Below are 16,775 nucleotides of genomic sequence, written 5' to 3'. Positions count from 1 at the left end.
GCCCTAAAAGTGGGTGGTACCATTCCATAGGCTGAGGTCTCAGACACAACAAAAGGAGGAAGTGAGCTGAGCACCAGTATTTGTCAGTCTCCACTTCCTGTGCACAATGTGAGCAGCTGCCTTCTATTCTGGTTGCCTTGACTTCCTGCCAAGATGGACTGTATCCCCAGAACTGTGAGCCAAAATAAACTCTGTCTTCCTCACATTGCTCTTGTCAAGTAAAAAGAAGAAAAGTAACTAGAATGGAATGGCTAACCCTTTGCTCACTGAGCTACTTTCCTAGCAAGGGTCTTCTGAGTACTGTGGCCATGTGACCTTGCTCACTTCTGCCAACAGCAGCCTGTCTACAATGGGAGCTATGCAGGGAAATCCTGGGTGAACAGAAATAAAGAAGAAAGAAGAGGAATGAGCCAGGTGAGTGAGCACCAGCCCAGGTACCCGTGATGTGCAGGCACAGAGCAGGAACTCTTCATGCCCACGGCACTTGGGAAGACCTGCTTCTGGGGTGGGCATCATGATGGCGTGATTACAGACTGGGGATCCGGCTCAGCGGAGCAGGGTAACTGCAGGAGGCAGGAGGTGGAATGACCAACTCAGTTACGGCAACGGACTCCATCTCTCCTCAGCTGTCATCTAAGCACCTGCAGGGCTAGATCTGACAGTCCGCCCCAGGCAGGGACTCACACCACCTGCCATCCTGCCTCACTACAGGGGCCTGGAGGCAAGTACTAGACGTGCCAAGAAAGACTTAATTGAGAAACTAAGGGAAGAACTCACCTAAACTGCCAAAGAAGAGGAGAAAGAAACCTAGAGGCAGATAAAGTCACCTCGTAGAATTCTTTTCAATGGAGGAAGCTGAAATGTGGCTGCCAAGAACCTTGCCCTAGGCTGGACAGGCAGAGCCTAGGTCCCTGTTTGTCCAGAACCCAGTTAGGGTCAGGATTCATGTCACCATGGCCTCTGCAGCGACAGGCAGACTTTGTCCAGGACACTGATGACATCCAGGATAAAGACACCTTTTTCTCTAGCTTGTATAGCTCTCAGTGGTCCCTGGGTCTCAGGTCCCTTATAGTCAATCATAATCCCTCCCTTCTACGAGGTCATAACAGATAGACTTAACAGCTAACACTGTACCCTTCCTTTTGTGTCAGTCAGTACTAGCAACTGTGTGGAGGCAGGAGTCTGTGTGATACAGCCATGGCAATGGGGCTGGGGAGCAGGCAGCTGGGACCAGGGACTCAAGCTGCTAGGGCTCCTCTCCAGCTTGCAGGGTGAACAGGCAGCAGCTTCTTGTTACTTCTGCCTGCAAAGGATGCACTCTTAGGGCATCCTTTGGGGACTGTATTATCCCAGAGCACCCAAGTCTTCGCCTCCAAGCACATGGACATCTGAGAATTCTGTGACCAGGCCTACCTTTCCTGACTCTGGAGCTCTCTGTTTAACACACCGAGCCAGTCCTAGGCACTAAGGGCCAAACGAAAATTAGGTTTGTGGAGCTGGAGAGGACCTGGGCTCAGTTCCTAGCACCCACATCGGGGGACTCAGGCGATCTGATGCCCTCTGACCTCTGTGGGCACCTTTATGCACATATAAACTTATGAAGGTACATATACATACAGACAATAAATGAATAAATAATGTAAAATTCCATTTCTGTTTATTATTTACTTTAGTGGGATAGAACAGGTCTCACAATGCAGCCCTGGTCAGCATGGCAACTGTAACTATGTACGTAGCTATGGAAACTAGGTTGACCTCTAACTCAATGATTCTACTGTCTCAGCCTCCCACGTGCTGGGATTCCATGCATGTACCAGTATACCCAGCTTCTTTATTGACTTATATGTATATTTTTATTGTGTATGGTACTGGGATCAAACCCTGAGCCTCATGCCTAGGAGGCATGTGCTCTGTTCACTTCTAAGCTCCAAACCAGAACAATGTCTGATTTCAAAGGACTCAAACACTTGTCCAGTCCCCACCACTGACTTTGACAACCTCACTGAGATAATACGGGGCACCTCTTTCCCAAAATATCTTCATTTCCCTCTCCCACCAAAGAAATACTTCACTAGAACAATTCTCTACCACTTTCCATACCGAGGTAAATCAGAAACAAAGAAATAGACACAAGAGACAACTTGTGGATTTTTATCTTGCCTAACCTGCACCACAGTCCCGCATTCAGGAATTATTAGCCCCAGCGCATGGGTGAGGAGGGAAATGGAGTTCACACAGAGATGGGTTGGTTGGATTCCTGGCTGTCTGCTGGCTGGCTCTGCTCGATCCAGGTACCAGACTGTCTCTGTCGGTCAGCTTCCAGCTCTGCTAGCTTGGGCCGTCTCTTGTGGCTGAGTTGTGCGTATCATGTATAGATAGATCACCCTTTTGGCCATGCTGGTCCCAGGGGAAACTGCCTCGCTCCATCCAGTCAGTGACAGCAGCAGAGACTGGGCCCCGCCTTTGATACTCTCATTAGCTGGTCTTAATTACAGCCGGAGCACAGCAGTTCCGGTGCCAACTACCATCTCCTGCTGCAAGGCCGACAGGCTTGCTGCTACCTTTTCCAGCTTCTTCTCCTGCCTCCAGCCCCCCTGCTTTTCCACAGCTGCTAGCAGCTTCCTTTCTCTGCGGCCCTTGGTTCTCGCACGTGACCCTGGGGCAAACACTCCAACCACTGTACCCCACGAGTGTGTCAGTGTGGCTCATGTCAAGCATGCTTATGGCTCTGCTTAGCCAGGTGCGGTGCATAGGCAAGAAAGGGGAGGAGGCACAGAGTGCTTCCCTTCCAGAAGCCTGGAGTCCGAGGTCAGGCCACAGAAACAACAAACCACTGGCAAGAGGGAGGCAGAGGCTAGAGGGAAACTTGGTTTTCGGTTTTAAACCTTCCAATTTACAGGTAGAACTAAAGCCCAAGAAAGGCAACCCAGGGAACTAACTAATCATATTAAATAACAGCAACCAACATTGCTTAAAATTTTTTTAAACTATTTTTTAAAAAGATTTACTTTCAGTTTTAATTATGTGTGCATGTGTTTGTACAGGTGAGCTCAGTGTCTACGGAGGCCAGAAGAGGGCTTTGCATCACCTGGAGCTGGAGTTACAGGTGGTTGTCATTGCTGGACATGATTGCTGGGGACCAAACTGGGGTTCTCTGCAAGAGTAGCTCATACTCTATCACATTAACACTATGTGCTGGGCTGTTTTAATGACAAGGAAGATGAGGAAGAGAGGGGTTAACTACCTTGTCTGAGTTCCCACTAGTACAGAAGTCCGAACTGAACTCTGGACCCTTGCCGCTGCACTGTAGTCTATAACGCCCAGTTTCTTAAGCTGTGGTGACAACCTCGTATGGCGTTGTGAATATGAAAAATTTGGCACGAGTAAGAGGTTTCTAAACACACGGCAATAACACATTATTTCAAAATCAACTATGTAATGAAGCCAAGGTATTATTGGTAGCGCTTGCCCACGTTGTATCATGTGACTTGACTGCGGCCTTGATTCTGAACACATGACAAAGTCAACAAACCCTGCCCGAAACACCTCGGCTCCGAATCCCTGTGCTTGAAATTGGTCTCTCCTCCTTCAGAAGCATGATGTCCAAGTATAAGAACAAGACTTTTTTTCGACTTTTTCTCAATTTCCTGCCTCAGCAGCATCAAAGTGGTGTATCTTCCGGCTGTGCTACAATATAATGTTTGATTTTAAAAACTGCTATCTGAGTTGCTGATTTGGATTCCTTTTAAGTCATTAAATAGAACTGGCCAGATGGCTCAGTGAGCAAAGCACTTACCACCTAAAGACATCAGTTTGGGTGCCTGAAACAAGTGTTATGTGTGCCCGCCCCCCTGAACCTAAGTAAAATTTTAAACACCATTAAGGGAATTTTGGCTTAGGACAGAATTTCCAACAATTTCTGAAATGGTCCTAAACATACTGCCGACTTGTACTGGGTGTTTATGGGAAGTGGTGTTCTCAGCACTGACGACACTGACTATCCAACTTTCAACCAAGAGTTAACTCTATGTAGAAATAAACATGCACACCCATCTCGTTAGTACACAAGTCTGCTTTGCCCTTTAATAATAAAATTTCATCTATACCAAAAAACTGGTTTTAAAATAAATTTCTTTATGAGGTATTGCCAGTACTTGTCTGGTTTGTACGCACTTGTACACACTTGTATACCTGGAATCATGTTGGGTGGAAAGGGGTCATGAGCAGCAAGAGTTTAAGAAGCCCCATTCTGCCATACTGTGCAGTTCAGCCTGAATTGACTAGGGAAAGTAACAGAAAGCTTTCCTGAATGAATTACTCCTGGGTGCAATCATGAAAACCTTGAACTTGCATTATCCAGAGCCAGCTAAAAGCAAGTCTCAATGAACCAGGTCTGTGTCTGACTGGGAATTCCCTGGTGCTGCTGTATGCTAGGCAGCAAGGGCAGTGAGCCAAGCCCTATGCTTCCAAGGCAGAACCAGACCAAGAGGAAAGAACTTTCTAGAATGGGTTTACCAGAGATCCAGAAGTGTCCAACTCACTCCCCAGTTTTATGTCTCGCTGTCTATACATGATGCCCAAGAATATGACTTAGATCTTTAAGTGTTATTTTCTGAGGCAGGAGCCAGCTAAGGTTCTTTCAAAAGATACTCGATGATATAGTCTGAAATGTTCATAAAATGGGCTTCTAATAAATGTTTCGTCTCCCCAAATGTCCCCAAAATACACACTCTTTCTCTCTCTTCTCTCTCTCTCTGTCTCTCTGTCTGTCTGTCTGTCTGTCTCTCTCTCCTCTCTCTCTCTCTCTCTCTCTCTCTCTCTCTCTCTCACACACACACACACCCACACACATACAGGACACTCAGTCTCACTACATATCCCAGACTGGCTTGGAACTTGTATTTAGCTTCTGGAATGCTGGGGTTACAGATGCATACCACCAAGCCTGGCTCCCCAAAGCCCCAAAGAGTCTTCTCCAATTCTGTTACATGGGTTTCACAATCAACTGTTATCAGTGTAAAAGTTACTTACTAATTACTGCCAAATTGTGCTCTGAGCCGCAAGAAATCTGTAAAAGTAAAGAAAATATATGCTATTAAAAAACTGAATAGCTATCTCAGCTGGTATGCTTTGTGATCGTGGTTATTTTATAATGACATACACATTCATTTTGGCAACTCTTAAAAAGATGCAGAAAGGAGCATCATATACAAAGGTTAAAATTATAATCATAACATATTCACAGCTATATAAAAAGTCAGTGTGAAAAACATTGAATAGAAATGCATCAAGATGTTAAAGTTGCCTTTAGCCAGTTAGACTACCAGTGATTTTTTTCTTTCTACTTTTTACTTTTCAGACTTTCTTCTTTTTCACTTAAAATTTTTAATTAGTTTTATTTCTTTAACTTTTTTTCATTTTATTTTATGTGTATGGGCATTTTGTCTGCATGCATGCCTGTGCACCCTGTGTATGCAGTAACCACAGAGGCCAGAAGGGGGCAGTTTCAGACAGTTGTGAGCTACCACATGGGTGCTAGGAATTGAACCTGGGTCCTCTGTCAGTGTTCTTAATCACCGAGCCATCTCTCTAGCACCCCTCACACACCCCCGAAAGTTTAGAGAGGGTCTCATGTAGCTAAAGCCGGCCTTAAACTTGGGCTTCTATTTCCCGAGTGCTGAGATTACAGCCACACCCAGCACAGTCCTCAAAATGTCTATAATGCACATTACTTGAAAAAACTGGAAAGACACAGCAAAAAAGGTAACCGTTTTCAAATACTGAACTAAAAAGACCATCATTGTCATTTAGTGATAAAATGAGCCCCTTAAGAAGTCAGTGGAAGCAGATGTTTCTGCTCGGTCCCCTCCCCAGACTCCCTGTGGCCTCCGAACATACTGTGTTTTCTTGCGCTCAAGTACATGCTCGTTCGTCCACCCAGAATGGCTTCTCCCCACCGCCTACACGAAAGGTCTTCACTTTTTACTTGGGAGCACAAGGTGAGCACAGGTAATTCTGCTGAACCCATCCCTTGGCTACAGTGTTTAGGGCGACTCAAGCGCTGCCATTCTGCCCATCTACCAGGCGTCACACTGCAGCAGGCACCTTGACTTTCAGTGTTTCTTCCGGTGTCTGCACTAGACACATGCACCCTGAGAACACAGCTGTGTCTCACCTCTGTATTGTGCGTGTGAACTGTACAAAGCTGAGGCCCCATTAACATCTGACAGACGGGAGAATGAATAAAAGTACCAAGTGCATGAAAGGAAGGGAGGGAGGGAGGGAGGGAGGGAGGGAGGGAGGGAGGGAGGAAAAGAAATTAAGCCTCAGAGAGAGAGAGAAAACAGTTGGTCGTTCAGGGTTCCGAATCCAGTATCTCCAACCTCTGGCAGACACTTCTACCCCTTCAGTCTCTAGGTTATCTCCCTGCTGTCAGGAGGAAGTGACAGGGATGGAAAATGACAGGTGGCTCCCTGGACTCTAGTTCTAGACTCTGGAGAAGCATGTGTGACCTGTTTCAGGATGCTCATTTTAACCCTAGGCCTGAGGAAGGGGGCAGGTACTCTCAATGCTGATGTGGGAAGGGCCATGCACATCACCTACATTACCCGGCGGAGGAAATGATTTGTCCTGGGTTCCAGAGCAAGTCTGAACACAAGAACTTTCGTGACCACAGGAGTGATTCCACAATGAGACCACCCAGCCTTTCTGCACCTGGCTTATTTCATTCAGCAGAGTGCTCTCTGGGTCCACCCACAGTGGAGCCCACTAATCACTGGAATTAATAAAGGGGCTTTATATTCTTGAAAAATGCTGACGAGAGCTCAGATTCCCAGAACCCACATCAACACAAGGTGGACAATGGCAGCCCAGTTAGAATTCCAGCCTCAGAAGGTAGAGATGACAGATCCCTAAGCAAACTGGATTGCAAACCTTTTTCTTTTAATTTGGTTTGAGAGACCCTGCCTCAGTGAATGAGGTGAAAGAGTAATGAAGATAATTCTTCCCACAAGCCTCAGGGCTTCCCACGTACACATGCACACATGCACAAACATACCCACATACTTATGCCAGCATACAGGCAAATGGGGAGGGACAGGGATAAAGAAAAGGGAAAGTGCTGAGGATGTGTAAGCTTTCTTACCACAAAAAAAAGAAAAAATGAAAAGTATGTGAGATTAATACACAAATTAGCTTGACTCAGCCATTCTATGATATTTACTTATTTCAAAACTTCATGTTGTACCTGATACACATGTATAACAGATAAACATATATTAATTACAAAAACTGGAGGAGCTGGAGAGATGGCTCAGCAGTTGAGCGCACTGGCTGCTCTCCCAGAGGACCTGGATTCAACTCCCAGCACCACATGATGGCTCACAGTTGTCTGCAGTTTCAGTTCTAGGGGCTCTGATGCCCTCTTCTGCTTCCATGGGCACCGGGCACACACATACATACAAGCAAAGTGCCCACGAAGTACCTTTAAAATCTAAAACATTGAGAAATACTAGAACCACAGTGACTCCTGTGCTCTGAAACATTGAAAAATACTAGAACCACGGTGACTCCCGTACTCTGACAAGCCCCTGTCCCGAGGCACTAGTGGACAGGAGAGTTCTGATCGCAGGGACGTTCTCCAGGCGCTGAGCACTTGGGTGAGAAGGGCAGCCTGGGCTCCTAGGTCCTGCCCAGCCCAGAGCTGGGATCCCGTGTCCCAGAGTCAACAGGGTACAGGGGACTACACACACTGCATGGACTCTGACAGAGTGTGGCAAAGAAGCCCTCTTGGGAAGTGGCTCCAGACTGTCTCTAAGCTTGAGATGGTTTGCTACTGACCCGAGTCTTCCATGATAACTCACTGGGAACTAGTGGAATGGTAAGAGTTCACCGTGAGCTTCCAGGCCGCACCAAGGCTGGCCCTGTTTGTTACAAAGAGCGACTTAGACCGAGGAACAGGAAAGAACTCAGATGTCTAACAGTAAGCAAATATTTATGTAAATTACAGCAGAGCTATTTGATGGACTATTAAGCAGCCTAGGAAAATGATGCTTACACTAAGAAAATATTCCAAATATCATGTGAACTAGAAAAAAAAATCACATAAAAACTGCATCCATAATGCAATATCCACTCTATATAATAAAACACGAATAAGAATTCTGGAGAGGAGAGACATCAGATTGTTGCCAGTGCCTGTCCCTAGTCTGGGCAGGAGATTGGAAGTATGGCTTTTCTTTTGCTTCCTATCTGAGTCTTATGCAGTACTCTTATAATGAGGGAGGAAAATCTATTAAAAATTATGGTGCAGTTCCCTCCACATAGGAAAAATAGCCAATTGACTATAAAATCTCCTGTGTTTAGAACTGGGGGAGGGGCTCCAGAGGTAACAGAAGTAAATTAACAGGGCAATTGCCTCCTGGTAGTAGGCCTAGAAGGCATTTTGTTCCCACTAGTCTTTATTTCCAGAACATTCTTTCACTGCAGTGGCAGCAGTAGTGGTGTGGTGACAGTGATAAGAACAATAATTAAAACTGCCATAACCCGAGGACTCATCTGTACCAGGCTGTGCTCCAAGGCACTTTTGAAACATTGGCACATTTTAATCATCACAGACATCTTTCCAGGTATGTTTGGCTTTGCTCATTTTAGAGATGAGGAGCCCGAGGCTCATACATATTCAATGACTTCCACAGTGAGTTAAGGAGGCAGCAAACAGAAGTATAATCTGGGTTTGGCTGATCTACAACCCACCGTTACCTCTGCTTCATGTTACCTTTAAGAAAAAAAAGAAAACAAAAACAAAAACAAAAACAACTTCAATTCACAAAACACACAGAGAGGCAAAGGACTTGTGTCTGTGGGTTGGGGGTCACCCTGGGATCAGGGACTTGGAGCTGGCCAGCACCAGGGATCAGGCTTCCAGAAGCCAGCCACTGACAGATAAATGCTAGTACCACACCACAGTTGCTGGTCTGCACTCATGAATGACACAGTGATGGATGGACTTTGTCAGGCCAGTGCTGAGCTGTGTGCATGGAGCTTCCTTCCCATGGCTTCTTCCTCTTTGTGCTCCGGCATAGAGGTGGGGCCCCTGAGCACGACAGGCCATAGCTCCCAGGACCACACTCCTTCATGAGAGTGTATAAATGGCCATTGCTTCATCTTGCTCCTGCCACGGCCTACCGACCACCCAGGGCCTACCTACCACACAGCCTCTACCCACCACCCAGCGCCTACCCACCACCCTGCCTCTACCCACCACCCAGCCTCTACCCACCACCCAGCCTCTACCCACCACCCAGCGCCTACCCACCACCCAGCCTCTACACTACCCAGTACCTACCCACCACCCAATACCTACCCACCACCCAATACCTACCTACCACCCAGGGCCTACCCACCACCCAGGGCCTACCCACCACCAAGTGTCTACCCACCACCCAGCACCTACCCACCACCCAGCACCTACCCACCACCCAGCCTCTACCCACCACCCAGCCTCTACCCACCACCCAGCCTCTACCCACCACCCAGCGCCTACCCACCACCCAGCCTCTACCCACTACCCAGTACCTACCCACCACCCAATACCTACCCACCACCCAATACCTACCTACCACCCAGGGCCTACCCACCACCCAGGGCCTACCCACCACCAAGTGTCTACCCACCACCCAGCACCTACCCACCACCAGCACCTACCCACCACCCAGCCTCTACCCACCACCCAGCCTCTACCCACCACCCAGCCTCTACCCACCACCCAGCCTCTACCCACCACCCAGCCTCTACCCACCACCCAGTGCCTACCCACCACCCAGCCTCTACCCACCACCCAGCGCCTACCCACCACCCAGTGCCAACCCATCACCCAATGCCTACCCACCACCCAGTCTCTACCCACCACCCAGCCTCTATCAACCACCCAGCACCTACCCACCACCCAATGCCTACCTACCACCCAGCCTCTACCCACCACCCAGCGCCTACCCACCACCCAATGCCTACCCACCACCCAGCCTCTACCCACCACCCAGTGCCTACCCACCACCCAATGTCTACCCATCACCCAGGGCCTACCCATCACCCAGTGTCTACCCATCACCCAATGCCTACCCACCACCCAGCCTCTACCCACCACCCAGGGTCTACCCACCACCCACTGCCTACCCACCACCCAGCCTCTACCCACCACCCAGGGCCTACCCACCACCCAGGGCCTACCCACCACACAGCCTCTACCCAACACCTAGGGCCTACCCACCACCCAGGGCCTACCCACCACCCATGGCCTACCTACCACCAAGTGTCTACCCACCACCCAGCACCTACCCACCACCCAGCACCTACCCACCACCCAGCCTCTACCCACCACCCAGTGCCTACCCACCACCCAGCAACAGGCAGCTTTTTAGAAGACTATTAATAATGGTGATGTATGAGGAGAAAGGGCCCAAGCTGGAAAGCCAAGTTATTTCTGGGCCCTCTACTTTCTGGCTCCTGAGACCTTTGGCAAGATTTTTAACCTCCAGGACCTTAATATTCTCAGATATTAAAAAATGACGGTGTGTCTTGTCTGCCTAACAGAAGAGATGGAGGACAAATGAAAGGGTCTTCCTTTTCTACACACAAATCTGAGCCCTGATGAAAACCCTCCTCAGCTCCCTTGCCACTCTATTGGGAGGGCAAGGTCTGTATAAGAAAGCATGACTTTTAATGCCAGAGTGAGTTGGTCCATATTCACCTCTCATAAACTCTCAAACCCAAATAATGTATTCTTTTTTCCATTTATGATACCTATTTTCTCTAAGGACATCACGTCATTTCAAGCTCATATGCCTTCTACTTTCCTTGACTGAGATTTCCTGTCTCCTACTGTCTACTTAGTAAGGCCTGGAGAATTGTTCAAACATCAATTCCCAACCCCAGCTGGCTGCTCTCCACCCAGGGGCTCTGTGTCAGGGTCCTTCCCACTAGGGATGCCTATTCACAGGCATTGCCTGTGTTCCCTACCTCAGTCCCTCCACCATCCAACAGACTACCTGCCTAGTGTCTCTGCCCAAGTGCAGGGCATGAAGTAAGAGGCAATAAAAAGATAACTGGAGCAGAGGAGGAAAGTCAGCACAAACCAGTCCTAAGCATGTATGGGCACAGTCTTTAAGGTGGCATTTCCAAAGAAATGCAAACAAGGGGCTGGAGATATGGCTTTCAGGTAGAGCACTTGCCTCTCAAAGTTCAAGACCCTGAGATTGAACCTCCCATCACCAACAACAAAAGAACCAGTTAGATGTGAGCATAGGGAAGTGAATGTGAATTTGCTCATTAGGCCTGGCCAGCTTCCAGCATAGCATTTCATTGCCTTCTCCTGGCTCTACCTGGGGAAGAGAGCAGCAGTTATCCCTTCCACGAGGACGCTCAAGGCTCAAGGAGACATCTCAGATGTGACTCTCAATCACTCCTCCTCCCGTGGGTTCAATGCATTTGCAGGGTCCTCTCTGGGAGCCCAAATGTAGCTGAGCTGGAACAGTCACCGGGACTGAGAGAATCTCTCAAGTCTTAAGAAGTCTGGCATGCCCTTTGTAGAGGAGGGACTAGGTTTCTGAATTCTCCAAAGTTTTACTTTGGCACGTGGACTTCAGTAGGCAAGAGACAGGACATCGGTGTCACCAATAGCAAGGTTCTGCGTGTAACCTCATCTGAGAAAAATGAGGTTCCCTTTCTACCCCAAGCATTAGCTGTCCTACCTGGTGAGCAGCACCACCACCAGCCTCTTGCCTTGGCTGTCCTTGACACCGTTGACTACTTGAGGAACTGACTCACCAAAGGACAACACCTGAGAGGTCTGTAGGGTGGGCAGGCAGGAGAGTCAGGGTCCTGCAGGTGAGAGCTGACCGTCTCAGGACACGTTCCTCAGACATTGAGGCTCTGCCTTGTATCTACTCAGATTCAGAGCCTATTAACTGTGCTTCTCAGGGACTCTCGAAGTAGCCTGGATTGCTGTTCAGTCCTTTCTGCTCCAGTCCCAGCTGTTTTAAGAGCCTCCCTATGTGACTCCATTGTTTCTTCTCACTCCTGTGTCAGAATTGGATTTTTTTAAAGTTCTACATTGTCATGGCGTTAAAGTCTTCTGTCTTGTCCCCACACTCAGCTCTTCTTTCTTGTGACCTCTAGCTCAGCAAGACAAGTTCCCTCCCCATGTCTGTAATTCTAATTCATACCCATTCACAAGAGACACACAGACATAGCCTAAAATACACTGCCCCATGGACCACCTCAGCTTCTGGGAGGCCCGGCCCCCTTCACCTCTCACCTGAGCTATAATTGGCTTTCATCAAATCTCTGAATTCCCAACACTCTCACCACTCAATGTGGGGTAGCAGAAAATGGGCTCTGGAGAAGGGACTAGAAAACCTGGCACTCTTGCTCCCTGGCCAGTGCTGGCTGGCAAACCCTTTGTCTCTCTGAAAGTAGGATCCTAACCACCAGCCCTATCTCACACATCCTCAGCCCGTCCGGCCCACCGCACACAGCACCTGCCATCTACAGAACAAGACTCCACTCTTCACCCCACTCTAAAGATACGTTTCTGAGACATATGATATCTAGTTTGGGAGCCGGCTATAGCCTGTGAAGCACTGTAGTGAACGTTCGGTCTGAAACAGGCTCTAGGGATGAGTCCCTACTGGGAAGGTTAACACAATGAGGGCAGAACCGGCCAGACAAGAGCGGCATGGCATTCTACAGGAAGCAGCCACAGATCCGGGCCTGGCCCAGTGTCTGGGTGTCTGAGCTGCCTTCTGTCCTGGATGACTTCCCTGCTGCTCTTTCTTAAGACACTTACTTCACCTGCCTTCCCCTCTGCACCAAAGTCGGCCATAATCCTCATGCTATGAAATACCCCTGATCCTCGCATATTGAAAGAGCCTACTATAACAATACATCTGGATGCAGCAATGGTGTGCCATCATACCCTGGGGAACAGCATGGAACCATGTGCAGAAGACAGCCAGCTTGGTTAAACTCAAAGCAATTAATAGCTTTGGGACAGGCAAACACTCCAGGCCAGTGGTTCTCCACCATCCTAACGCTGTGACGCCTTAATCCAGTTCCTTATGTTGTGGTGACCCCAATCATAAATCACTCTCATTGCTACTTCATAACTGTCATTTTGCTACTGTTATGAACTGTAATGCAAACATCTGTGTTTCCCAATAGTCTTAGGCAACCCCTGTGAAAGTCATGACCCATAGGCTGAGAACTACTGCTGAACGGCGTTCTTCTCAATGAAGTCTTACCTCTTGCCCTAATCACCACATACACTAAAATTAAAAAGACTAACAAGACCAAGTGCTGGTGAAGATGTGTGAGAGCTGAAGTCTCATACTGTTGTCAGGAGTGAAATAATTGTCTGGCAATAGCTTCTACAGCTGAAAAAACTATGTATCCATACTTCATATACATATGCAAGGAAACACAAATGCCCCCAAACTGACACTTGTTTGTCTTCATCAAAAGGCATGCACAGAGTGTTCATAGTGCATTATGTGTAAGAAATGAAAGCATAGCTCTGTGACAGAGCACAAGGCTCTGGGATCCTCCACACCAAAGTAAACAGTTTTAAAGAAGGATTTGGCATTTCGTGTAACAGGAAAAAAACGCAGTCTGTGCAGAATAGAATACTTTTGAGCGGTTAGGTGTGTAATCAGAGGTGTAATGCTTGCACAAAGCCTGGGGTTCATTACCTAGAACTCATGGGAAAGTTTTTGTTTGAATGGCACACCTCATAAGTCTCGGGCATTGGAACACGTGGTCCCCAGTGGATGGTGCCGTTTGGAAGGTTTTAGGTGTGGCCTTGTTGGAGGAGATACGTCACTAGAGGTGGGCTTTGACAGTGAAACGACCATTCATTCTGTCTCTGCTTACAATTCAAGGTGTAAGCCCTCAGCTCCTGCCCCTGGCACTACGTCTGCCACCTGCTGCCGTGTCTCTCTGCAGTAACTGACTCTTGTCCCTCTGGAACTGTCTGTACAAATAAACCCTTTCTCCTCTAAGTCTCCATGGGCATGGAGTTTTACCACAGCAACAGAAAAATACTAACTCATACAGTTGAGAGCAGGGAAAAATTACCAATAGTCACAATATGAACAGAGCTCCAATAATACGAAATAAGGCAACCATAAATTTGTATGACTCTATTTATGTAAACTAGATACAGAATATACACATAAAATAGGCAAAACTTACTTCAAATACAAATATAACTGCTAAAAGGAGCTAGTCCTAGTAGTCTTTGACACAGGCCTCAGGCTCAGCAAGCTCTGGCTAAAAACAAAGCAGGGATGGATTTTCAAGATCATACGAATCTGTTTTCTGGGATTTCAATCTTAAGTAATTCTAAATAATAGTAATGTCTTCGCTCTTGCAAAACCAAAAACAGCCAGGCGGTGGTGGCCCACGCCTGTAATCCCAGCACTCAGGAGGATCTCTGTGAGTTTGAGGCCAGCCTGGTCTACAGAGCTAGTCCAGGACAGGCTCCAAAGCTACAGAGAAACCCTGTCTCGAAAAACAAACAAACAAACAAACAATCAAAAACAAACAGAAAAAGAATTACAAAAACATTTTAAATTACACAGTGGGCCTTTCCTTCCAGTAGCTCCGCACTGGCCTAAGCAGCCTGCATGTGTAGGTATGGAACCGTAATTTCCCATCATGCCTTGGCCTCTGGTCTGACATTTGCAGGGCTGCTCTCTGCCTCTCCAGTTCCATGTATGTGTTTCCTCCACCAGCAGTGGAATTCTAGCTTCCAACAATGTTAATATATTTTTCCATCTGCACAGGCCAACGGTGTGTGCAAAATGCCTTCAGAACCAACCCTGGAAGCAGTGACCCACTCCACCCCAGCATCGGTGAGATCCCTTACTGTACAGATCTCCGATCCTAAATCCTTTTTAACGAAGAGAAATCAGACTTTCGGAAGAAATGGCAAATTGCAGGGTCAGGACAAGGAAAGAACAACTGGAAACGGAGCACCCATTTGTGCCAAGAAGTAAGGTGACATAGGGACCCTACAAAGTCAGAGTGATGGGAACGAGTAAAAGGACATAGGGGCCACCTTGATGGGGTTCAGGGAGAATTTGAGCATTACAACGAATAATGACAACACTCGATTATAATATACTGAATAAAATAAAAATCCATGAATATATACTGACTAATGAATAAGGAAGTAGGGAAATCTCTTCCTTATACTGGGATGTCATAAATAATAAACATAAAGGAATAATTGATTTAGAGAAGCTTTACAACCATTATAATAATAGTTAATGCAGGGATGAATCATTAATTCAAAGTCCAAGAGGAGTGGCCCATCCCCCCAGCCTTGGCCGTCTCGTTACAGTGATTGTTTAGTAAAAAGGGAAAGGCAGCAGCTTCACAGGGAAAATGCGAGGACACCACCTCACCCGAAGACCTGGGTGAATGTCACTAATAATGGGATAAACTCAAATCAGATTTCTCCTCTGAGGATGTATTCAAGGCAAGCATGCCATCAGTTATTTAGAATTACTGCCAAAAGGGCAGAGGTGAAATCTAATCATGAGGAAAAATCAGGTAAAACCAATTGAGGGACATAATACGTGGCTACAGAACTGTCCTGTACACTTAAAAAACATAACTGTCATGGAAGACAAAGTAAAGCTATCCCGGATTAATGAAAGCAAAGAGACTAAATGCAAAGCATGATCCAAGATTGTGTCCAAGATCACAGAGAAAAGCAGCTAGGAAGGGTATCGTTGAGACAACTGGGGAGCTATGAAGGCCATCCACAGAGGGAGAGGCAGAGGAATGCTGACTGGAAGAGACAGAAATGTGGCCAAGTAGATGGCTCAGAGGGTAAGGTGCACGCTACAAGCATGAGAACCTGAGTTGGGAGCCCCAGAACTTATGGAAAGGCCAGGAGAGTTGGTAGACCTGTAACCCAGCACTGTGGGAAAGGAGCCAGAGACATATGTGTCCTGGGGGTCACTGGCCAGCCAGCTTGTCCACAGCAAGCTCCAGGGTCACCCTGTCTCAAAAAATAAGGTGGAGAGCAACAGAGAAAGACAGGCAACATGGACAGCTGTCCTCACATGCACATGCTTGAATAGGCACTCCACACATGTACATCCATACACAAGACAAAGAAACAAAATTTCAAAGAAACAAATGTGTAGACATGTGACGAACCATTACTGCAGTGCCACAGCATGACAAAACCTTACACATCTTTCCCATCTGCATGGCATCTTTCCTTTTTCATCTATACAGCATCTTCTCTGCTACATAAACCATCCCTTGGGGTTTGTTTTATTATAATGTCTATTTTATAAATTGAGGCTCATGAACACTAAGCATGGTCCATCAGCTGATATTTGTGAGCCATCTGATCATGCTATGGGTCCTGCAACTTGTGACTCTTCTTCACTATAAGATGGGCATGGTGATATTTACATGACAAGACCACAAAATTAAATGAAATCGCTTTTGCCAAAGAATCCCACTCAGCAGAAGGACTTCAATAGACTCATTTCAGCCCCCATGACAGCCAGCTTATACATATACATTACACACACACACACACACACACACACACACACACACACACACACACACACTCACACATACATATGTATGCCCAGTGAACTTTACTGATGGTATTCAAGAGAGTAGGGCTCCCTAAGCCCCTCCTATTATTCTGGGGGTCTGGGATGGAAACTGAGGGAGATGCTCAGGGT

The 16,775-nt window shown here is 47.2% G+C and overlaps 1 protein-coding gene across 1 annotated transcript in view; it reads right to left on the bottom strand.

Annotated features, from left to right (window-relative positions):
- Sergef (secretion regulating guanine nucleotide exchange factor) overlaps positions 1-16,775 on the bottom strand; it is a 217,781-nt gene that overhangs the window by 68,981 nt on the left and 132,025 nt on the right. The window contains 1 exon segment of the mRNA XM_036180522.1: positions 5,032-5,068. Coding sequence (XP_036036415.1) covers positions 5,032-5,068 — 37 coding nt within the window.

This window comes from Onychomys torridus, chromosome 1, assembly GCF_903995425.1.
Source record: "Onychomys torridus chromosome 1, mOncTor1.1, whole genome shotgun sequence".
In the NCBI taxonomy this organism is placed as follows: Eukaryota; Metazoa; Chordata; class Mammalia; order Rodentia; family Cricetidae; genus Onychomys; species Onychomys torridus.
The sequence above is the reverse complement of the archived record's forward strand: the minus strand, read 5'-3'. Positions and strand labels throughout refer to the sequence as shown.